This window comes from Microcebus murinus, chromosome 1 (assembly GCF_040939455.1).
Source record: "Microcebus murinus isolate Inina chromosome 1, M.murinus_Inina_mat1.0, whole genome shotgun sequence".
Taxonomy (NCBI): domain Eukaryota; kingdom Metazoa; phylum Chordata; class Mammalia; order Primates; family Cheirogaleidae; genus Microcebus; species Microcebus murinus.
The window spans coordinates 100,955,841-100,981,098 of record NC_134104.1 but is presented as its reverse complement, the minus strand read 5'-3'; the positions used below and the strand labels follow the sequence as shown (position 1 = coordinate 100,981,098).

General features: G+C 34.8%; 2 protein-coding genes across 3 annotated transcripts in view; one reads left to right on the top strand and one right to left on the bottom strand.

The window, feature by feature from the left end:
- GFM1 (G elongation factor mitochondrial 1) overlaps positions 1-24,984 on the top strand; it is a 49,041-nt gene extending 24,057 nt beyond the window's left edge. Inside the window, exons 14-18 of the mRNA XM_012739761.3 lie at positions 14,450-14,612; positions 16,340-16,484; positions 21,947-22,107; positions 23,188-23,241; positions 23,378-24,984. Of these exons, the coding sequence (XP_012595215.1) occupies positions 14,450-14,612; positions 16,340-16,484; positions 21,947-22,107; positions 23,188-23,241; positions 23,378-23,509 (655 nt within the window). The 3' untranslated portion in view covers positions 23,510-24,984. The remainder of the gene's footprint in view (positions 1-14,449; positions 14,613-16,339; positions 16,485-21,946; positions 22,108-23,187; positions 23,242-23,377) is intronic.
- On the bottom strand, positions 19-7,739 carry LXN (latexin). Of its 2 annotated transcripts, XM_076004334.1 has the most exons (7): positions 7,082-7,739; positions 5,669-5,731; positions 4,373-4,550; positions 3,936-4,072; positions 1,381-1,457; positions 626-688; positions 19-355 (listed from the first exon to the last, which is right to left on the bottom strand). In XM_076004334.1, the coding sequence occupies exons 1-6, from the start codon at positions 7,208-7,210 to the stop codon at positions 661-663; spliced, it is 612 nt and encodes a 203-aa protein (XP_075860449.1). In that variant the 5' UTR covers positions 7,211-7,739; the 3' UTR covers positions 19-355; positions 626-660. The 2 variants fall into 2 exon arrangements, with proteins under 2 accessions (XP_075860449.1, XP_012595217.1); XM_012739763.3 differs by lacking the exon at positions 1,381-1,457 and having other exon boundaries at positions 7,082-7,729.
- Positions 24,985-25,258: the final 274 nt, after the last annotated feature.

Below are 25,258 nucleotides of genomic sequence, written 5' to 3'. Positions count from 1 at the left end.
ATGCAACATAACTAAACATTATGAGCTGAAATTGAAGCTTTTTATTATGGGATATACATAGCATTATTGCTACTATAAAGATGTTTTTATGTAGTGACACTATATTATGGAATCCATATAGTTTATACTGTAATCAAGACATTTAAACAAAGTGACACTTCAGGATTTGTTTAGCTCCTTAAGCTGGATACCAATGAAGACTGGCATACACATCATTAATAGGCATGTTTACACTTTATCCCAGTGTTAGTATTATTTATTCCAGTTGTACTTCCTTTGGCAGACGGCTATTATGTTTTACTTTGGTACCATATTGCGGATGCCAGAGAACTTGCATTTGCCAGGGAATAATCTCCTGCAAATAAAGAAAATTAATGCCATGATAATATTCAGAAAACATTTAAGAAAACACAGTTGGGTTTATATTTTGTTAGAGACAAAACAGTCTTCATAAAGAATGGCACAAAGCAAGTTAAATTGCCATAAGTGTAATATACATCAACCTGGTACCTATCTGAATTTACATGAATTCTGATTTAGAGTCAAAATTAATAATGTATACTATGCCTATAAAAAGAATCTCAGTTTACAAAGTGGCATCAAATAAAGGTAAATGATACTTTACCTGAGATGCTATGTCATGAAGTAAAATGGTATAGTCTAATTCAATAAAGTCATCATTTCTTTGCTGTGAAAAAAAAATAAAAACCAGAAGTTTAAAGTATAACATTGTTGACAAAAATGACATTTCAGTTTTAAAACTCAGCTTAGATTAGTAGATCATTATACTTCCATTTAGGTAAAAATAAAAACTGAATATCATAATTTGTTTCAATTTAACCTGATAGAAAAACTGTTCTCTTATAAAATAAGTGTTCTTTCAAGTTACATTTTAAAAATCATGATGTTACTTATATATATTTTTTGGTGTTTTAAAATTTTTATTTTTCATTTTATTTATATAAAACTTCTGATTTCACAGGAACTATTGGTTAGAACAAAGGTAGATTTATTTAAGTAAAACAGATGATTTAAAAATATAAAATGTTGAGTCTAAGTATTGTAGTTTAATGAAGGTTGTACTGAAATGATTGAGATATGATTTTATATTTGTTACTCTAAAACTTGTTCACCCATTTTTAGTTTCCAAGTTGTGGTAACTACTTATGAGCATTACAGTGTTTAGCTTGTTATTTAAGAATCCTCAATGTTTCCATTGTTCAGAAAAGCATCATTTAAGGCAGCGGTCCCCAACCTTTTTGGTACACGGGACCAGTTTCATGAAAGACAGTTTTTCCACAGACAGGGTTGGGGGAGCTCAGGCAGTGATGCCAGTGATGGGGAGCAGCTGTAAAAACAGATAAAACTTCGCTCACTCACCTCTTCCTAGTTTCATGGAAGATAATTTTTCTCCACATACAGGGGAGTTGGGGGTGATTGTGGCAGAGCTCCACAGCCTGGGGGTTGGGGACCACAGATTTAAGGGATAAACCATAGCAATGTATATTATAAAAGTAATTTTATAATAGAAATTCTCTTTTAGAAAATTGAAAATAGTAAAGTATAATGAATATAGTTATCTGATCTTATAATTAAAGTTTTGATCTGTACTGTTTATTGCTTTGGGAATAAAAAGTGTTTATATAATACACAGAAATACTGCTTCTACACAGTTTAAAACCGTCATCATTAGAGATGTGCTGTGCTTACACAAGGGTTGTTAAGGTTTATAATCAATGTACTGAGATGTGCCCTGGATGCCAAGGGGCAGCACAATCTCCTATGGTTCCTTTGGTTAACAGTGATTATTGGCCACAGGGTCAAATAAAAGCATACTATTCTCTCTTTATAGTACTTTCAAAAAATATTTTCTTTGAATATATCAACAAAGAATGTCCTTTAAAGATAACATAAAAATCAGTAAGAGTGCTTACATGTTGGATCTTAATAGGTAAAGATACATAATACATGTGGCCTGAAGTAGTATTTATATCCTTCTGTTGAGATTTTCATGAATGCTTTAAAATCATAATTTGGTGAAGAATTACAAGAGTTTCTTTTCATAAAACTTCTAGCACTGTCTTACATATGTTTTGCTAAAAACAGACTTGACAAATCATGATTATGATTTTTATGACCTCTGTACCTGGACTCAATTGTTCGAGACCCTTTATACCCTTACAGGAATGTTGTAATCAAGGTTGATGTCTGTGAAAATGCATTAGAAAAAAGGCTTGCTCTGTTTATTAAAATGTTGTTATATTTATGTAAGGTTTTTGGCATCACACTCTTGGGTATTGTCATTAAGTATTCTGCCCTCTGGTACCCATAGATATCTAATAAGTGGTGACAAAATCCTGTGGAGAAAAGGTGCCTTGCAATTTGTTGTTACAAGCTGAAGCAAGTCAACTAGAAAATCCTTTTTGCTCATGGAGCTAACTAAAACTGTTATGGTTCCTTTGCACTCTATTTTTCTATTTCTATTAGATACTAGGGTAATTTTTTCTTCTTTTTAATCTCTTAATAAAGCTAAAATAAAATATTTTATTCTTATCTCTTTAAAGTCTAGAAAAATGCACTTCTAAATAGTCATCACATCAGACTTAAGAAAGCAAAGCTGGCAACAAGTAAGATACGAGGCTGTAAATTATGATTAATGGGTTGGTTATAAGAGAAAATTATATATAATAAGCTAAGGAATGAGTAATACAACTATTTTAAAGACAATACAGCAAGCTTCACAAAGATGGAGATGCTACTATTTTTCTTTAAGCTGATCCGTGAGGAAAAATGCAAGCCATGTCTCTTAAGTATCTGTGGCACTATAATTTCAGTTGAGGAAAGAAGCAGAGTTAGTTTCAGTATGGCATGTCTATAGTAATTTGAACACAAAAGTTAGAATGCTAAACAAAATGATCTGTATTAAACTGCGCACAAAAACTGAATGTGAAATTATATCTCAAGACTTTACTCTCTACATAGTGTAGCTTCACTTGTGACTATCACAAAAAGTGGCCCTGATGACCTTCATAAAACAGAATAAAGATGAAGAGAGTCATTACAAGTATAGTTGTCCCTTGGTGTCCATGGAGGATTGGTTCCAGGACCCTCCTTGGAAACCAAATCCACAGATGCTCAAGTCCCTTACATGAGATAGTGTGGTATTTGCATATAACCCACTCACATCCTCCCATATACCTTAAATCATCTCTAGATTACTTATAATACCTAATACAATGTAAATGCTTTGAAAATAGTCATTATGCTTTATTGTTTAGGGAATAATAACAAGAAGAAAAGGTCTGTACATGTGTTCAGTACAGATGCAACCATCCATTTTTTTTACCTCAAAATTTCAATCCAAGTTTGGTTAAATCCACAGATATGGATGGGACACGGAGGGCTGACTATATATATATACCTGGGATTCTGTCTTGCCTCAACTAGTAAAACTCTTCCAAACCTTTTTGCTATAGAAGATAGTTTGGGTAAAGCATCATAGTTAAATCTGACTTGACTAACTACTGTCATTACCGTGGTGCTTTTTGAAAGCACCTATATACTACTTATTAATAGAAAGTTGAAATCTTTGGTTTGGTCTTGCTATTGTCATATTTTCTTGTCAGTATGTGCCCAAGGAATACAAACTAAGCCAGCATGGTTATTAGAAAGTCAAGTTTGAGGCAAAGGAGGCTGGTGGATTGTATCTCTTAGCCAAACCAAGCAATTTTTTGGATCAGTTGCTGTTTTTTGGACTCTTGCTACAACTCTCCACCTTCTCCCATCCTGATTTTAAATGGCCCCTCCTTTGAAATACCAGGTTTGCTATTTTAAATACAAAATGACTGCAGAGGCACTATTAAAAATTATGAATTATAACACTTTCAATAAATATTAGACCCATTAATAAAGTGTGTTTTACAAAAATTACTTACCACTTGCTTGACAGTTTGAATTTTTACCATGTTATACCATGTGTTTTCGGTAGAATTCTGCCATATTATATAACCACAGGCAACCCAGGCTAGATGTCGAACTGGCTTCATTTCTGGAGATACATTTCCAAAACTGTCTGTGGAGGAGACATTTATATGATAAATTATTTTATATACACAGTATTAGCCTTTTAAAAAAAATCTAAATTCTAAGTCATGTCTTAGTTTCCTTCCAATGTGTGCAGACAATAATTTAAGCCATGGATCTATAAAGTTCTGAGGCCTCTTGTTGGATTAGATTGGAAATGAATATTTTTGCAAAAGCCAGTATATTTCGAATATATTAATAGTTAGCATCTAACAGTTTTGACCACAGATAGTTGAGATTGATTTTAAAGTAGAAAAAAAATATTTTTTCCCATGCCATATTTATATACCTGGAATATTTTGTGCATCTAGTGGTTCCTTCATGGACTTGAGTCTTTGATAAAATGTGTTATCTTCTTCATCTGGGTTCTTTCCAATATCTCCTTCAAATGTGAAGTTGACTTCTGGTGCAGTTTCTTGTCCCATTGGAGGGTAAAGTACTTCAGCAGTGCAGTTCACTGTAACTTGCTGTTGGAAATATTTTGCAAAAGATCCTTACATATAGAAGGTCATCCATTATTAATTATTATTCTTTGAGATAGGATTTAAAGCATTGGCCCCTAATGGTATTGTTTTAGATTTGACATTAGAGCGCCTATTTTTAGAGGTATCTAATTGAGCCCAGCCTATTAATTTTCTATAGGTATCAATATGAGTACCCTAAAATAGATAACATACCATATAAGGTGTCATAATTCTGTAAATTCTAATCTTTAACTTTGAATATATTTCATTATTAATGGAGTGTCCATTTACAAGGCCAGATTTTAGTCTGACTTTATATACCAACTCAAGACTCTGATTACTTTGAAGTTTTTCCATTACTCTTACTACCTGACCCTGAAAGAACATTTTTTCTAACATATAAAGCAATCTGTATTTAGATATAAAATTAGAAGATTCTGGCATTAAGTTATACTTTGTAAAGGTGGCTGTCTAGCAGGCTCACATGCCTTTTAATGAATCTCCTTATGATAACCTGTACCTCTTCTGAATTATGCTCAAAAAAAAAAGGGCAAGCTTTTTAAAATGCAAGATGGTTATGGTGCACATTGCAGTTCCTTCCTTTTATGTTTGTCTCATTAATAATTTGGTGTATAATTTTTTAAAACTTTGCCTTATTACTGAAAGATCTTTATCTGAAAGTTGGTATCATTTGGCCATTCTATTACTCATAAATAACTAAAAGCACTTTCTTTTTTTAAATACCTAATCAAAAACAGAATGAGAAAGGCAGCTATAAGAAAGCGATCATGATAGGAGAGTAGATTACTTCATATTAGGCATAAATTCTGATTACCTTCTGAGTATGTAACTTTTTAAGGAAATTTATTAATATTTGAACTGAAGTATAAAGTCTGTCTATATATTTCAATAGAAATAATTCATGTATTTTGGAATACACTAAGATAGTAAAAACTGACCCTTGTAAGCTTTGCCCAGATGGTCAGTATTTTTTAGAGGTAGGGATTTCACAACATACACACACACAAAAGTGAAACTAATCCTATGCATTTTAATCAGCAAAGATGATCTGGAATATTTAGACTCAAATTATATTTAATAATATAGGACATTTCACTTACTTTTTGGATAATTTCTTCCACAGAAAATTTAAGGTGATACTTATGCCCTCTTCCTGGAATATCCTGAAATTAAGAAAATATGGTGGAGATTAGAAAATATAATAATAAGTCATATATTTGCATTGTTAGAAGAATCTATTCTTGGTTGGGAGGGTTGGCTGGTGGGGGCAAATGATGAAAGCCTTAGATCTGGAAAAAGGCATGTCACCACGTATGTAACGTCTATTTAATAATTTAGCACGTCCTCTATCAAGTTTATTTTGGAAGGCAGCTATGCTCACCACTATACCACCAACGCTGCTTGGCAATCAAGTTTATTTTGGATGAGATAAAAGAATACCAATAAAATGGGCATAGCTTTGAATCATCAAAAGATTTCAACTTCTGATCAGTGATCTAAATTCTCTACATAAGAAATTTTGAGGCAGCTTTTAATTCTAAAGGTGACAAATATGCTACATGTCTGAAAAGATTTTTCATAAAGTCCAGTGTACCCTCCAGATAGTGTTTAATGAATGTGGATTCCATTTTGAGGCAGATTACTGCAAAGCAGTTAGAGACTTACTGTATTTAAGTATTGTTTTTACTTGTATATTAGTGGACCTACAAAATGATACTTTGGCAAATTTTATAAGAGACAAACATTTATTTTCATTTTTAAATCAAGATATAGATTGAAATTTTATACCTAATTATTAATCTGTTATTTGGTGCAGTTTTAAAATAAGATCTACTCTCTGTCAGCTCTTAAAGACCGTTAGCAGTTAAAATTATGTCAGATAAATACGGGACAATCTCAAATCCAGTAAACCTTATTAAAACCAATCTAGTTTGTTAAATTCATTAAACATTAAATTCAAGCCATTAGCCTAGGGAGCGCATCATTTAAAGCAGTCACGTAGCAGTGGTGTTTGGGTGGTTAAAGCCCAGCATCGCCCACAATGCTTTTATTCTGTGACCCTGTCAGTTTCTTTTGCTGTTTGTTTCCCTCTTCTTTTTTGTCAAAGATTCTAATAAGGATTGGTCTTAAAATTTATGCAATAGAGAGTTGTTTGGAAGACAGAGCTTTTGTTGGTCCAGATTGGAATAGCAAATTGTTTTGAATGGTTCCTACAGGTTTCACTTGAGGAAAGGGAAAGTGCCGTCCTTTTCTTAGAGCATTTTCCCGTTTCCTTGTAACAGAAACTGTCCTTTTCTCTGCCTTAAGATGAAAACAACAAACAGTCCCAGGCTGTCTCCACAGATACGAGTGGAGACTTTCCTCCCAGAAATGTTAGCTTATCTAGACCATAAGCCAGAAGCTGTCCCAAAACGGGGGTGGGGAGGGAGCACACAGCGACAACACGCCAAGAGAGGCTGAGAATTTGGGCGAGTGGAGGGAGCACGAGCCCGGAGCTCTGCTGCTGGACTCACCTCCATGCTAGCTTGTTTGACCGTCTGCACCAGAAACACCTTGTGGGGCGTCCCTTGCTGGTAGTTGATGCAGTTCGCCGCCACCGCGGCCGCCCTGGAGGCTGGGTAGTGGGTTGGCGGGATTTCCATGCTTGGTGAGCAGTGACTGCCGGTTTGCTCAGGCTTAACAGACCAGTATCAGAGCACTGCCGGTCCTGCTTGCTGCTGGTCGCCGCGGTGGAAAAGTCTGCGCGCCTAGCTTGGGCTGGGCGTGGGCGGACTCCGAGCTCCTTCCCTCCGGGTCTTCTTCCTTCCCACTCCGGAAGCTGTAGCTCTCTTCTTCCCACTCCGGCTCTCTGCCTCCAGGCGCCCGGGGCCTGCTTCTCCTGTGGCCCCGCCCCGCCACTTGCTGCCCTACCAGGCGAGTTCCTACTGGTGCAGAGGCCGGCCTCCAGTCAGTCGCCAGAGGGTGGAAGTGTGGGAGGGCTGTGTTGGTTGTGACTTCATCTTTCCTTTCATTAACCGTTACCAGAAGTACAGTTTTTTTGGTCATTACCTTTACAGGACTTCTCTGAGGCTTCTAGTTTCCTGTCCATGGAAATGCAGTCGGATTGTTTCACTTGCAGACTTCCTAGCACACAACTTCCTAGCACACCACACACAGTGTCCCTGAAGGGGCAAGGGGCAGAAGGTGCTCCTGGTAGCGATTGGATTCCTTCTTTCCCTTTCCCACTGGAGAGTACAGGAACAGGATTGCTCAACCCCAGATTTCTGTGGGATTTAGATCAGTTCTGCTCAAATCAGAGTATGAGAGACTGAAAACTCTAGTATTAAATTGGGGGATTATGTAATTTGGATCAGAAGAGATAAGAAATGAATCTGCACCCCTTTCCTCGTTTTCCTGGTCTTAGAAGGATGAGATTTCGATATAACACCATGCTTCCAACTTGAATCACTTTGAATCTTTAAGGATTAATACTTAAAAACTGAACGTATGCAAAGCACTACTTCTGGTATGTGATCTGCCCCTTTACAGTGGGCCTCCTTGGTAGTCTTAGGTTGTTTGGGCTAGGATAATTTGGAGATTCTACCAAGGTTTGGCCAAGACCTTGGCTGCATGGACTGGGACCTTCAATTTGGTAATAATGCACATATCTGAGACCTTTTGAGGCCCTTTTGTTCCCAGTTACATGATTTTACAGTAAATCTGGATTCTGGACTTTGGCTCTAGTGTTCTGCTTATTATTATCTCCTGAGGTTTTGGGGTTCTGATCAGACTTTGGTGTTCTCTGGAAGCTTTGTCACTAAACACGTGTCTCCTGTCTTCTGGCTGCTTGCCCACCATCTTATGTTATTTGTCAGTGAAAACTTTCCTCAGTCTTGTCTGTGACAGGTATGCTTCAGGAGATACCTTCTCTCTCAGGCATGCTATGGCTTCTCCATGTTCCTTAGGTCAGCATTCAAGTAGGTTAGCCTTAGGGTTAAACCTTGACACGCTCATAACAATGTTCTTATATTTGACAGAACGTCAGCCAAGTTTTCCTGGGTTTGTCAGATGATAAACTTGTACTATCTCCTGGCATAACTTTATCAAGGAATTGGTGAACTTTGGGGAACTCTGATATGAGAAAGACAGTTCATTTCAGAGGCACTTTAGAAGAACAACACCAAAAATAAAAAAAACAATCAAAACTTCAGGAGGAGAATGTTCATCTTATTTGTCTAACAGAGATCACTTTGTTCAATGTAGAAGACTGCCCATCTTTTATTCCCATACTTCAGGGCTTTTTAACTGCATGGCTTCTGGCTTATGTTTAAACTTTTTCCTCTCTCCTTGAAGAAGAATTATAACTAGCCTTTCACAGTGATAATTTCATATTTGTCTAAAGCTGACTCTAGTTCATCTTTTACCCTGTTTGTCTCCCTATCTTTTTCTTCCACTTGAAACATTGGAAAGATGAGTTCATCAGAAAAAATTATTCTGTCATATGTGCAATCCAAGAATATTTAGTCCACATAAACAGTGAAAAATGTCCAAGAGAAAAAAGTCATTAATTACCTGATTCCTTCATTATCTTTAAACAATGTAAACAAATTAATTTAAATAATAGCCTTTGTTATTATGGTTATTGGAAGCAAATTTTCAAGATAAAAGAGGAGCTTTTGAATATGATTTAATGATTATCAATAAAAGGTTTATAAATTGTATTTTATAAAAAGGTTTATAAAATATTTCTGATATATAGATGAATTTAGGTAAGATGTAATGAATATTTAAAGGTAATTTTATGTTTATGTCTTCTTACAGGTTTTATTATATAAAATTAATGCTGATGAAAATATTTTAATTTACATAAAACTGAGGTTGAACTTTTTATGACTTAAACTTTCTAAATTTCCTATATTTATTTTATGGTTTAAATAAGTTATCATTGACTCCACCATTTGTGTAAGATTACAAACTATAAAATGGCGTTTAACTAAGAAAAAAGTTATAATACAAATGTCTTTTCAAGGAGTTTGGATCTTATAAAAATCATTATGCTACTACTAATTATAAGGACTAAAAGTGTCAACCAGAATTGTAATTTTTCACATCCTCAGTTAACTTTTGAAGACCTTACATAATGTTAAATTAGTCCTTGGTTACTTGGCAATTTCTAAGTAATAAATGATACAGAGCTTTGGTTGCTAAAGATAGTTTTAATTTACCATTATTCTTATATATTATAAAATGACTATGAATTAATAGAATGTGTAGATACTTTGTTGATATTATATATGTATTATTTTTACACCTTAAAATAGTGATAATCTAAAATTTGTACTCATAAAACTTTAGCTAGACATCTATTAGTTTTCTTTCTTCTAGTTTTCTTTTTGGAGAAATCAAAAGTTAATTGCTTTTGTTAAAAGTGATGATTAATAAAAAGAATTAAGAATATATTGGTGTAATAGCTATAGAAAAACATGAATATATACATACAGGATAATGAATATTAATTTTTACTATTTGTTAAAATGGTAATTTCAATGTAGTAGATATACTGTTTTATTTAATATACTGAGGTTATCAATATGTTAATTATCAAATTTAAAATTAAAAACATTTTTATCTATTTATGTAATTACATGTTTAATTATGTATTTTTAAACAAATACAGCATACCTCATTTTCTTCTGCTTTACTTTATTACTCTGTGCAGATAGTACATTTTTTATAAAGGGTTTGTGGCAACCCTTTGTAGAGCAAGTCTGTCTGCTCTATTTTCCAGTAGCATGTGCTCAGTGTCTGTCACATTTTGGTGATTCCCAAAATACAGTATTTCAAAACTTTATCATCATTATCTGTTATGGTGATCTGTGATATTTTAGAGACAGAGTTTTGCTCTGTTGCTCAGGCTCAAGTACAGTGGCATTATCTATCATAGCTCACTGCAACCTCAAATATCTGGTCTCTGGGCTCAAGTGATCCTCCTGCCTCAGTCTCCCTAATAGCTAGAACTACCTACAGGTGCATGCTACCATGCACAGCTAATTTTTTTTATTTTTATTTTTTACTTTTTGTAGAGATGGGGTCTTGCTCTTGTTTCCCAGGCTGGTTACAAACTCCTGGCTTCAAGCCATCCTCCTGCCTCAGCCTTCCAAAGTGCTTGGGTTACAGGTGTGACCACCACACCAGGCCAATTAATGATCTTTGATGTTACTACTGTAGTTGTTTTGCCAGGAACCCTGTACAGCGGTCCCCAACCTTTCTGACACCAGGGACAGATTTTGTGGAAGACAGTTTTTCCACAGAGGGGGAGAGGGGTGATCTTTGCCACCTGGCTCCACCTTAGATCATAAGGCGTTGGATTCTCATGGGGATCACACAAGCTGGATCCCTTGCATGTGCAGTTTGCAGTGGGGGTTGCACTCCTATGAGGGTCTGATGTTTCCGCTGATCTGACAGAGGTGGGGTGGCGGTGATGCCAGTGATGGGGAGTGGCTGAGGTGTGGCTTCACTAGCTCATCGGCCTGGTTGCTGGAAGCTGTGGACCGGGTATTGGTAGGTGGCCAAGGGCTGGGGACTGCAGCTGTATAAGATAATGGACTTCATTTATAAATATTGTGTCTGTTCTGACTGCTCCACCTACTGGCGGTTCCCAGTCTCTTTTCCTCTCCTTGGACATACTTATTCCCTGAGACACAACAATATTGAAATTAGGCCAAGTAATAACCCTACAATGGCCTCTAAGTGTTCAAGGTAAAGGAAGATTCATATGTCTCTCACTTTAAGCCAAAACTTAGAAATTAGTTAACCTTAATGAGGAAGGCATGTGAAAAGCTGAGAGAAGCTGAAAGTTAGGCATCTTACACCAAACAGGTAGCCAAGTTGTGAATGCAAAGGGAAAGTCTTTGAAGGAAATTAAAAATGCTACAATGAATATACAAATGATAAGAGAGCAAAACAGCCTTATTGCAGTTATGGGAAAAGTTTGAGGGGTCTGGATACAAAATCAAACCCACCCTTAAACCAAAGCCTAATCTAGTGCAAGGCCCTCCCCCACGCTCTTCAGTTCTATTAAGAATGAGAAAGCTGCAGAAGAAAAGATCAAAGCTAGCAGAGGTGGGTTCATGAGGTTTAAGAAGAAGCCATCTTCATATATAAAAGTGCCAGGTAAAGCAGCAAGTACTGATGTAGAAGTACATCCAGCAAGTCTGGATCTTCTGCAGCAAGTTATCCAGAAGATCTAGCTAAGATAATTGATGAAGGTGGTTGTGCTAAACAACAGATTTTCAATATGGATAAAACAGCCTTACCTTAGAAGATTCCATTTAGGACTTTAATAGCTAGAAAGGAGAAGTCAATGCCTGGCTTAAGAGCTTCAAAGAACAGGCTGACTCTCCTGTTAGGTGCTAATGCAGCTGGTGGCTTTAAGTTGAAGCCAGTGTTCATTTACCATTCAGAACATCCTAGGGCCCTTAAGAATTATGCTAAATCTGCTCTGCCTGTGCTCTGTAAATGAAACAACAAAGCCTGAGTGACAAATTATTATGGGTCTCTGGGATTAGGTAAATTATATTATAGTATATTATAATTTTATGTAACTATATAACATAAAATCAAGTGAAAATACCTATGGCTTTCGACTTTAGTATAACTATAAAGTCAAAGCAAATCTACGAATTAAGAGATAAACAGCAATACAAATATAATTCTAGTTAACACTAATTTTAACGTGATAGATGATGTTTAGCCAAAACAATATTGTGTTTCACAACATGACAGTGATCTGACCACGGGGGTTCTTTTATCTTCAGCCTATTTAGATGCCTGCTAAGGTGTCTTAGTTCTTCCATCTCTTCATCCAAACTGTTGCAAAATCTGTCTTGTTGCAGTGCCTTCTAACAGCTTTTGAAGTGAATGCGTCATTTGTGGATTAAATTGTTTTATTTTTTAATTAAAAATTTTAATTGATGATAAAATAGCACCTACTTTGTGGATTTGTAGTAAAAAACAAGTAAGAACAATCTATATAAAATGCACAAGGTTGGCATGTAAGTGTTCTGTTATTTGGCAACTTCTCCATTCTAAATTCAGACATGGTCTCTGAAACTATGGAATTACATGTTTGTGAGGTGGTCTTCCAGAGAAGTGCTGTCCAGTACAACTTTGTGCACTGAGGGAAATGTTCTATATCTGTGCTGTCTGGTATGGTAACCACTCTCCACGTGTGGCACTTAAGTGCTTGGAATGTGACTAGCACAACTGAGGAACTGAAATTTTAATTTTAATTTTAATTACTTTATATAGCCATGGTTAGTGATTACTGTATGGGCGGCATAGATCTAGGGTATGTTTGTATAGAAACTATGTTATTGTCAAGTTAAAAATAAAATTTAAAATGTCTCCTAGAGAATTTTGTATATACCTGAGAATATGTCAGCACACTATAGTTTGGGAAACCCCTTCAGTAATTCTGTGGTGATTTTGCAGGTATTTCCCCTCTTCTTTCTCTTAGTTCTGATAACTGCTTTTTTTCCCCTCCCAGGAAAATTAACCTTTCCACTGTTTTATTTTCCTCTGCCCATCCTGAAGTTCTTGACCACTGGAAGATTGTTTAAAAGCAGTTAATCAGGCACATTCACATAGGCTGTTTAGAACATCTGCCTATTCTAATCTAGCGTCTCCTACCAATATTGATATTTACTATTTACTTCTTCCAAACCACTCACAGATCTGTATGCAGGAACATGCAATCATTAATGTCTGTTTCCCTGTAGTTATCTGCAAGTTATTTTGAAAAAAGCAGGTCTCTTTTATGTTATGGTCCCAAGGATGATTTCAGTTTAAAGGAAGTAGTAGATACTCATGAATACTCAATGACATATTATTTCCAGTGAAGCAGTAGGCTGCATTTACATATGTTTAATATTTATGTAAAGTGCTTATTCAGTCCTATTTATGTTGCCATTAGTAGTTTCAAGTAAACTCTGACCTGTGTCTGTATGTATTTTTGAATGGCTTACTTATGTTAGCCTTAGTCACTAACATTTTGCTATTAATTATTTTCAGGTGTTAAAATTATTATACCTGCAACTCCCTTTTCTTTATTGCCTGAGTCTATAATGCCCAAGTGGGCTGGGCAGGTGGCTCATGCCTGTGATTCCAGCACTCTGGGAGGCCAAGGTGGGAGGATTGCTTGGGGCCAGGAGTTTGAGACCAGCCTGAGCAAGAGACTCCATGTTTATAAAAATAGAACAATTAGCAGGGCATGGTGTCACATGCCTGCAGTACCAGCTACTCGGGAGGTTGAGGCAGGAGAATTGCTTGAGCCCCGGAGTGTGAGATTGTAGTGAGCTGTGATGATGCCACTGCACTCTAGCCCAGGCATCAGAGCGAGATCCTGTCCAAAAATAAATAAATAAGAAATATAATGTCTAAGTGGTAAAATCAAATAGGAACTGTCTGAATAAATTAACTGTAGCCATCAAAACTCCTATTTTCAAGTAAGTGTCCTTGATTATAGAGATTTAAGAAGAGAACGCTGTATTTAGGGAAGTGGCCAGGCTCTTTGGAATGTAGATTATTAGAATAAGAACCTTAGACTGGTCTTTTTATTTTAAGTACTTGATTTTCACTTTTGTGTGAAATTCAGAATTGGCATAATTAAAAAACATGGATTACTTTGGTGGCGTACCCCACCCCTAGTTCCAAATAAGAACAGAGAGGACTCTTTTTAAAATAAATTCTGCAATAAAATTTTATGGCAAGACCATCATAATCAAAGGAAAAAATAAAAATGATTAAATGTGGGTTTTTTCCTTTTAAATTAATCATAGTTATTTAATTTTGCTAAATACATGATGCTTTTTTGGTTTTTTTCCCTCCTAAATTACTTTTAGGTTTGAGTTTACACATAAAAAACAATCAGGCGGTGCAGGCCAGTTTGGAAAAGTGATAGGTGTACTGGAGCCTCTGGACCCAGATAACTACACTAAGTTGGAGTTTGCGGATGAAACATTCGGATCAAATGTTCCAAAGCAGTTTGTGCCTGCTGTAGAAAAGGTAAATTTTAAAAAAGCTTTTTTTTTTTTTGCATTTTTATTTATTAAAAACAGTTTATTAGGTATCAAATCATACCTTATCTTCCATCACATTGTCTGTCATGGTTTATTTTAGTTATAGTCCTGCTTCTTGATCTGATTGTTAAGCTTTCCATCTGATTTAGAATCTCTAGTTCATTAAGTGCAAGAGCTATAAATACATGCTATGACAATAATGGGAAATCATTCTATTTCCTTTTTTTTTTTTCTTAGAGCCTGAGGTTTCCTTTGTGCCCAGTTCTATCATTCTATTTCTTAGTCATAGTTACCATATTTCTCTTGATAAATTGAAACTACTGCATTGATTGTGAGGAGCAATTAAAGTTTTAGTAGTCCATAAGGATTTATGAAAGTTTTATGTGTACTATTTTAGTAGAATGATCATTCATTAAGATTCCCAACACCTGGGTGTTCCTGTTATCTCAGCTGCTGATTAACATGCTCTTTGGTAAATCAGTGTTCAGAACCAGTTTCTTCATTGGTAAACTGAGAGTAAAATACTTAAACCTGGATGCCTCACAGAGTTGAGGATCAAATAAGACTTATGTGACGTTTCCTGAGGAATTTGAAGTGCTTTGCACATATAAGGGGTTAGCGTTTTGTTTGCTTTTCAGGTCACTTGCTCTATGATGCTGTAAACCTTTAGCTTATTCTTATAGATTGTTGCTTTGGAGTTTGTTTTTTAACCTTTTAACTTAGAAATCCCTATTAACAGGTTATAATTTTGGTTTCAGTGGTGATAGCATTTTTTGTTATTAATCTATTCCATTCATTATACTCTTATTTTAAGACAATAATTTTGTCATTCTCACACTTTTGAATATCTTATATCCTACAAGATTAATATAGGTAAAGGAGGGTTTAGGTATTTTTAGCATACATAATTTATAGTTTTGAAATGCCAAAAAATATAGTGTACTGTCTATGCAGCCATGTTATTATGTTGCCAGGAATGCTAATTTGAATTGTACAAACTCTGTGAAATAGTCTGGCACAGTTGTGAGTAATGATAAGAAAAGAAAAAAATATTTAAGTGACTGAAATAAAAAGAATTATAAATTTATCAACTCTAAATATGTGTAGTTGATTGTATATCAGTTATACCTCAGTGAAGCTGATTTTTTTTAATTGCATTTGGAAAAATGAAAATTACTTTTTAATTTTAGTTCTTACTGACAGTGCATAACACCAGAGCTATAATATAGTGATCTGCCAATGAAGCAAAGCAGTTGTATGTTCATAGTAGGAGCTCAAGATACAACTATGATGAACACCAATTTTGATGGGGGTTTTCTTTTAGGGAGTTCCTTAGTTTTGCTTTTCCTCTCTCTCCTCGTTATAAAATTAAGATCATCCTATGTCTATACTGGGTTATGAGAGTTAAGTAATTCCTGAAGATGAGGTTATGAGAAAATGTTGTTAGCACTCTTAGCATTGCTTTCCAACTAGCTCACACCTTTAAATATTAATAATATGCTTTTCTAAGAGGTTGCTCATCTAGATGCCACAATAATGAAACTCAAAAGATGTAAAGATGTTAAATATTTTTTAAAAATTCTTTTTTGGGGGGTGAAATATAGCATACATAAAAAGGTTACACTAGTGAACACAGAAATGTTTGGGGGTTCTTGATAATGCATCTGTAAATAAAATCCACTCACTCCATAAGTTGTGTTTATTCATTAACAGGGATTTTTAGATGCCTGTGAGAAGGGCCCTCTCTCTGGTCATAAGCTTTCTGGGCTCCGGTTTGTCCTGCAGGATGGAGCGCACCACATGGTTGATTCCAATGAAATCTCTTTCATCCGAGCAGGAGAAGGTGCTCTTAAACAAGGTATGCTGTATACTAGTGTAACCACCGCATCCCAAATCCCTCACTTCTTGTCACTATCAAAGAATAAAAGCAAGAGACAAAGAATGCGTTGCAGGCAGAGAGGGTTTATTGGAACGAAAGTGCACTGGAGGGTTAAGAGCGGACACAAGTCCCAGCAGATTGTGGCTCTGGGATTTCTGTGTCATCTGTTTTTCTCCCTCCCATCTGCTCTCTCCTCCTTTGTGAAGTTGTCTCTTCCCTTTTTTTCTTGACTGGTGGGGATATTGTCTCCTCTCTGCGGTCTGGCGGATGGGGAGTTTTTCATCTTATAATGGTTAGGCTGGGATATGTCATGGGGCTCAAAGCCCATTGAGGGGTGGGGAGGGCAAAATGCAATGTCATATAATGTGCCCTGTGTTGTTTCTGGTTTTTTTGTGACACTTTTGGTTACCTTTATCTTGTTATTGTTACAGTATGTTCTTTTACTCAGCATCACATTTTTTTCACACTGCCGGTTCAGCACTTCCTCTGCTCATGTCTTTTTTTTCAGCATATTATGGGGGTACAAATGTTAAGGTTACGTATATTGCCCTTGTTCCCTCTCCCCCCTCGAGCCAGAGCTTCAAGTGTGTCCATCCCCCGGTTGGTGCACATCACACTCATGTCTTACTTTCCTACCTATGCTAACACTAGTACCCATCGCTTTGGTGTGTCTGTTTTCCCTGATAGACTATGAGGGCCTCAGAAGGCAGTACTATTTTTAGTTTTCACCCAGAGCACTAGACCTCACACCAGAGAATATGGTAGGTAGTGAACAGATATTAATAGAATTGAAGTGAGGGTAGATTACTGTGTTCTCTTTCTTGAAAAGTTAAAAGCCTACCCTGTACTCCTAATTTATCTGGTTTTTTTCATGGGTTAAAATCATAGATAATCTGGAAGTTCTATTTTTAATAGAGATGATAGAAAGGTTCAGAATTCTAAGAAATATTTTAAAGATATGTTAACAGTAGTCATGCTATTTTTAGTGACTTTTTCAAATGTCAATCAATCCATAAATTTGTAAGTCATTTTTTCATGTATATGACATTGTAAGTTTTTAGGCATTTTGAGAGTAGCAAAGTATTTTGAAATAATTCAGTAAACCTTATTCACAATGCAGATTTCTTGCTAAACTGCTAAAATTGTTAATTTTTTCCACATAGAAGAATATGTGTATTTAAACTCAATGAACTAGAACCCTCAGCAGTTGTAAACATATCTGATTTTTTGCTTTTAAGAGAAAAAAAGCCAATCACAACATAGCAGTTTGATATCAGGGTTATTCAACAAAGGATCTTCAAAGTTGTGACCTGAAACAGAAAATTAATTCTCTTTGTCATCTCTTCCATATCCTTTATGTAGAGATTCATTAGTAATGTCCATAAATATCTTTATACAAGTTATGATTCACAAAACATTTCAGAAATATTGTCATCAGAGAGAGTTAAAATGGACAATAGAAAATTAAATTAATCATACTATTTCCTGAGCATTCGGTAAATCAGGGTTTTGTTGATTCTCTATTTTGAATTTTGTGTTGCCTTTGGTTGCAGTTTGCATCTGTGATCAGGTGTGGGGCAGTGGTTCGATAAGGTTGCTGATTTCTTAACCAGGTTGCTAATTGCTTATTTTAAAGTAATTAGAGCCTTTAGTAATTTGTTTTAGTTTCTCAGCTGTGAAAGGGAAAGAGCTTCCTCCATTTCATTTATGTCAGTTTTCCATTAAAAATGCAGTTGAAATCTATGATGTAGAAATCTTTTCTACAATCTTCAGATTGTGTTCCTAGGAAATAAGAAAATAAAATGACAAAATGAGACTTTATTAGGCATGACTCAGAGTAAAAGACTTTCAAGTGTTTACCACTTTAATGTTATGCTGACAAATTAGTTATAATCACTTGATATACTTTTTAGAAGTACAATTAAAACAAATTAGAAAGCACCAATTGTTTTGTGCTGATTCTTGGATGTAAATTGGTATGTTTCCTGGAGATAAAGGTTATATAAATCCAGGTAATTGATTTGGTTATCAATTGACAAAGAGCCTCATCCTTTTTAATTGCTCCTATATTTAAATGTAAGTAAATATAGATGTATATGCCCATAATACACATACATATCTGTGAAAAATGTCTATATATATAATAACTAAACAGTTGAATATGTACTATTTAGTTTTTTATTATTTAGGCATAGTATAAATATTAAATATGATTAATTGTCTGGTAGATGTGCAAAGGAAAAGCATTAGATTATAATCGAATTGAGAAGTTTTTTATTTTTGCAAAATATACATGTGCAGACAAGTAGGGTGCTAGTATGAAAAATAGATTCTTCTGTTTGCTGTTTCTTTTGATTCTTATTTCTTCATGATTGAAAGACAGGAATCTTTGAAACATCACATTGTACCCCACAAACATATACAATTATTATTTGTCAATTAAAAATAAAATAAAACTTTAAAAAATTAGATTTGGAGTAAAAATAAAAATTAGCCTTTCCAATCCTAAGGGGTTCGGAAAAAAGACAAAAATGTAAAAGTCACATGAAAGGAAGTTCTTGCCAAACTCAGTAAGAAAATCAACTTTTTATGCATATACCTCCACTGAATGTCATATGAGAGTTTCAGGGCCAAAATGTTGGTAAATGAGCTTAGCATAAAGATAACATATTTATAAGATATTATAATTATTATAATATTATTGTATGTTATATAGATATATGTTACATATTACCAGAATTGGAAGAAAAGTAGTTAAAATCTCACGTATTATTCATTTAAGAAAATGAAAACTGGAACTAATTTGAGCCAAATTTTAAACTTTGTCCATAAGATTAATCAGTGATATAATGTAAAACTGAAATGTGGAACTGAATGTTCTGTTTGGATATGTTTTACCCTATGACTGTGACCATTGCTGTCCTTTTCTGTGGCCAGTTTTAGTGAGGGCACCATGTTTGGTCTCTCCAGAAACACTGAATGTGTAGTCTCCCTGCAAGAGAAATAAAAGCCTAGCTAGAGTTACATTGTAAGGTCATTTAACTCAACAGTGCCATTTTTTGATGATCTGTCCCATTAGGTGCTGGGCTTTTGAGTTTGAATTGTAGCTCTCCTCTTTACTTACTTTGTGGAAACATGCAGGTCATCTGAACTTTCCCCAGGATGCTTGGTGATAATAATTCTACAAATACTTAATAAAAATGTGCTTGAAACCACCTGCATATATATATATATATATATATATATATATATATATATATTTGGACATAGTGAATGCTAATCCCTTTTCCTGGTATATTAACTTTGACCTGGCACTGTGCCATGCCATCCATTCCCCAGCTATTTTGTCTCAGAGTGGTTATATTTAATAATAACATTTATTGATTGCTTATGTGTTATGCTGAGTATATGAATTACCATATTTTCACAGTGACCTTATAGCTGAGAAAGTTGAGGTTCACAAAAATTAATTGAGTGACCTAGGGTTACTTGCTAGTTAGTGGTGCAGCTGAAAGTTAAACTCAGGCCAGAGTGATAGCTCACACAGCCTCTTTGGCATCTGGCCTGGTGATATCTCTGTTATTTCTAGTGGGCTGAAATATAAACATTACCATCTCTACCCACTACATTGGCTTAAAAGGTCCTATGCCAATATAAGCATTTTCATTTCTTGCCTTGAGGAGCTACAGACCACATTGATCTGCTTGAAGAAAAATTGCTTTTAGGACTTGGCTGCTATGTGGCTGTTGAAAGATAATGGTGAGTTAGCTCTGGAGTCTTGCCACTTGTTATAGGGTTAGAGGAAGGCATGTGTAAGGGTAAGGTTCATTTGGAAGTGAGTCAGGAGGTAGATTTAGGAAGAAAAAGGTAGTTAAAGGAAGGGAGCAAGGCAAGGGAATATGAAATGAGAACTAGATGGGCTATCTTCAACAATTGAATGACAGGCCCTGCATACTTGGCTCATTCCTTCCCTTTATAAAATAAGACCCCAATCTAGCTGTTTTACATTACTCATCTATCAAGAACACCAGATAATGTGTAACTAAATCTGGATATGTCTGCTCACATCTCTCCTTCAGAGTGCCTTTTTTCATATTAATTACATTTCTTCAGAGCCAAGGAAGCTCTACTGTTGTGGTAATCCAAGAAATAGAGCTGTTTCTACAGTCTAGAATTGTTAGTTTAATTTAAATGTCCATGTAGGATTCTACAGGGCTTAGCCAATGAATCGTAGGAGTCTGCAGTATTTCTATACATTCAATTATTTCCCTTTCAGTATAAAATTAGTACTAATGAGTCAAGGGTAGGTGTGAGCTAGGATATTATTTTAATTAAAAAATATTTCTAAGAAATACAAGTATATTAAATTGCTGTTTTCATTTTACACTGAAGCTGATAGTGTCTTTAGAAGAAGTACTTTAGTGAATACAAGAATGATTGTTCATTAGTTATAAACATATTGATGCTTCTGGGAAAATTATGACTATTTAAAAACGCAATATTATCTTTGTCATCTTTTCTGTGTTTTGCTTAAAGCAAAATAAAATTAGCCAATCTGAGGCTGAAGTAGTATTCTACACTATCACAACTTCCAAATTAAGTATCAGTGTTTGAAGTTTTATTATATCTCTCCATATTGTTATATTTAAATATTAGTCAGCTTTGTAATAGTAAGAAGTGTCTGGTTGTGTATTAAGTGGGATAAAAAATACGGACATGCACATTGAGTTTTAGCGCTTAAATGGCCAAATCAAGTCTAATATCTTTATTTTGCATGTGAAGACACTTAAGATCTAGACAGAGTATGCTTTTCCAAAAGGCATATAACTTTTTAGAGGCAGAGCAGAAACTAGAAACTTGGTCTTCTAATTAGCAATCACATCCAAAATTGTTCAGCCTAGGAAAGGCAAGACAGGTCTCACGCATGACTTGTCTCTAAGTATATGGAAGGGTGCCCTCCCATCTCTCTCCAATGATAAAAGTTGTTTTTTTTATATTAATAGTTAAAAATAACTGTCTTCCAGGGACCAACCAGAAAGATGAGGTTAACCTTGGTCGAAGGTTAACAATTAGTGTCATGGGTCCTGAAGATTTTCAGAGAAAATAAATAAACTGGATAATTTAGATGATAAAAGACTTGATCAAATGTTGTTTTAAGACCCTTTTTTATATTATTTTCTGCAGTTTAATGAGTTCTAAGGATTAAAATATGGTAATGGAAGTACTAATACTATAATTAAATGTCTTACTGTAATTTCCATTTAGAACAGGGACTGTTACTGCTACTAGAAAAATAAGTCCAGATAAATTATTTTAACCTTATCATTTGTGCACATACCTGTAGAAGAGCATCATCTATTTTCCTTTCATATATCTGGATAGAAAAGAGTTCCAGTTTGTCAGTTTGTTTAAAGACTAATAAACTTTTTTTTTTAACCTAGCCTTGGCAAATGCAACATTATGTATTCTTGAACCTATTATGTCTGTGGAAGTTATAGCCCCAAATGAATTTCAGGGACCAGTAATTGCGGGAATTAACCGACGACATGGGGTAATCACGGGGCAAGATGGAGTTGAAGACTATTTTACACTGTATGCAGATGTAAGTACTATTGGTCATTGACAATCTTGCTTTTATTAACCACAGAAGGAAATCAGAATTAGCTTTTGTTTTTGCAGATTGTAGAGCAAATTGACACATTTCCCTGTTGAATTTGTGGCTTATATATGTGTGGCAATTTCTGTAATTTGCTGTTAGAGCAATGCAAGTGTGAAAGCTAAAAATGAGATTCATTTTATCTTGTCATTTTCTTAGATGTATAGTTATGTTTCTTACTCATTTTAGCTTTATTTGCATAGCAGCTTTTTATTATGTGATCTCTAATTTATTGGGGTAATATTTAATTTCTTTGCCTGTACTTTTCTTGACTTAAATCTCAGGGGAGAAGGTGTTTATCATATCACATATAAGGCCTACTGGAAGATACTACCAAAGCACATCAGTAATGTGTCCAAAGGAAAGTTTTATTTTATTTATTTATTTATTTATTTGAGACAGAGTTTCACTTTGTCGCCCAGCCTAGCTCACAGCAACCTCAAACTCCTGGGCTCAAGCAATCCTACTGCCTCAGCCTCCCAAGTAGCTGGGACTACAGGCATGCACCACCATGCCCGGCTAATTTTTTGTATATAATTAGTTGGCCCATTAATTTCTTTCTATTTATAGTAGAGACGGGGTCTCGCTCTTGCTCAGGCTGGTTTCGAACTCCTGACCTGGAGCAATCCACCCGCCTTGGCCTCCTAGAGTGCTAGGATTACAGGCGTGAGCCACCATGCCCGGCCAGGAAAGTTTTATTAACATTTTCATAGAAGAAACGCTTTTGAATGCTTGAGCTGGGGCCAGAGAGCAGGGTGGAGATGAGGAAGTAAGGCCATCAGTGATGGTCTCTTTGTAAAATTAAAGATTTGGTTTCTAGTTGCAACTGTCAAATGAAATAATTTTCAAATAGGGTTTCCTCACTGAAATGAAACAAAACATTTCTCTTTGGCTTTTCATCCTTTTAAACCAAGAATATTGAGTAGAAACCTAAATCTAGAGGAATTAAATGACTAAGATGTCTATGTATTTTTTTCAAATTTTTTCAATAAGCAATGCTCAAATATCTATTGTGTTTGTTTTTAGGTCCCTCTAAATGATATGTTTGGTTATTCTACTGAACTTAGGTCATGCACAGAGGTAAGCCAGTATTTAAGTATTAATTATTACAGTGCACTTCAAAAGACCACTTATAAAACGATCAAATTTGTGAAATCCTGACTTTTCATGACTTGATAGTTACAAAACAAATTCTTTTTTTTCTTTTAACTCCTAGGGAAAGGGAGAATACACAATGGAGTATTGCAGATACCAGCCATGTTTACCATCCACACAAGAAGATCTCATTAATAAGTATTTGGAAGCTACGGGTCAACTTCCTGTAAAAAAAGGAAAAGCCAAGAACTAACTTTCCTCACTTTGAGTTAACTAACTTTAACTGAATCTGCAAGGTTTAGGTACTTTGATGGATTCCAGTAGAATAAATTCAGCCTGCTAAAACAAATTTTAGAAGCCCTTCCTGTTCACATTCAGGAGCTTCTATTATATTCAAAGATAATTCTATATGTATAGCTCAACTCTATTGATTGGTTTTATAGTTCATTGAAGAACCTCAAATAAACTATGATTATTACTGAAATATATTTAATATTTATTTAAGCGGGAGGAGACTAATTTCATTTAGACTTCTGATGTATATAAACTTCCTTTTCAGATTTTTTATTATGAGATTTTTCAACATACAGAAAAGCTGAAAAAACAGTATAAGAATATTCATATACCTTCCATCTAGATTCAATAATGAACAACTTTGTTAATAATTTATCCTGTAATTTGTTTTGTCATATTTACTTGTTTGCCTATGTCTATGTCTCATATTTAAAACAATTTTGCAAATTATTTGTAGACTTGAAAGTGAATTGTGTACATCATGACACTTCTTGGAGTGTGATTAATGGGCAGGCTTTGCTGTTTAAGAGTGGATTCCATATGATCTTAATAGCAGTTTTCAGATTCTTCATTAGGATATTAAAATATTAGCTAAATTTTCATCTTTTATATATGGCTGATTGCTTCAATATGTGGCTTTTGCAAGTTTGTAACTGCCTCTGTTTTAGGAGTATAAATATTGCTTTCTTGCAGTCCTTTATGAAGTTAAAAAGGGACACTTGCATATGCTATTCTTATGTTCATCTTAATGTTTCTGCAACCCTAAATAATAAAATATAATTTATAGAGCTGTGGCCCAGTTAGTTTCAGTCACTTAGTAAAGGATGGTCGAATTTTAGTCTATTGGAATTTATCATATATTGATTGAGATTGTGAAAAAACAAAGGTTAAGCTTTTATTTCCAGAGTGATTTGGGCTTTCCCTGATAGTTCTATCAGAATTGCTTTATCCAAAAATCATTTTATGCCATAGATATATCCTAGTCCTTCTCATTACTGAAGAATAGAAATAAAATAATTGCTATAAAATTTTTTTGGCTTTCTTGATTTATAGATTTGGCTTTATAAGTTAAGGTTTCCAGGGGGAAGAAGTTTTTTAAAAGTATTAAGAACATGTTTTCAAGACATTTGCCAAATCCTTTAAATATATATTATTTCTCATAACCCTGTGAGAATAAATACAATAATATGCCCATTTTGTAATAGAGGAAGTAAAGGCCCAGAGAGGATAAATTAAACTTAAGCTATGACTGTCTTTTCTAAGACCACACATCTTAAGTTTTCAAATTGGTACTTTCAGTTATGATTATTCACCAAGTACATTTCCCCTATGAATGTCTATTGCTACAATAGCATCAAGCCTGAAAAATGTAGTGGTTATAACATGGCATCAGTATCTTTTGCCATTCACAATAAATTTGAATACTGTTCCTAATGAGGAAATACATTGTGTGTACCTTCATTGAATTTTAGCATCATTCCTCTGGCTATTAAGAATGGTCAGAAATACTGGAACTAAGATGAATAAATTTGGACTTGTTTTTAATTAGTTAAACATTCTGGTTATAAAGTTATAGTATCAGAAAAGGTCCTAGATATCTATTCAAACATGAGCATTTCATAGGTAATGATGAGGCTACCTATGAAATGTTGGTGGGACTAACTAGAGTAGGATCACATATGGACAAATCCAGGACTAGAACCCACAT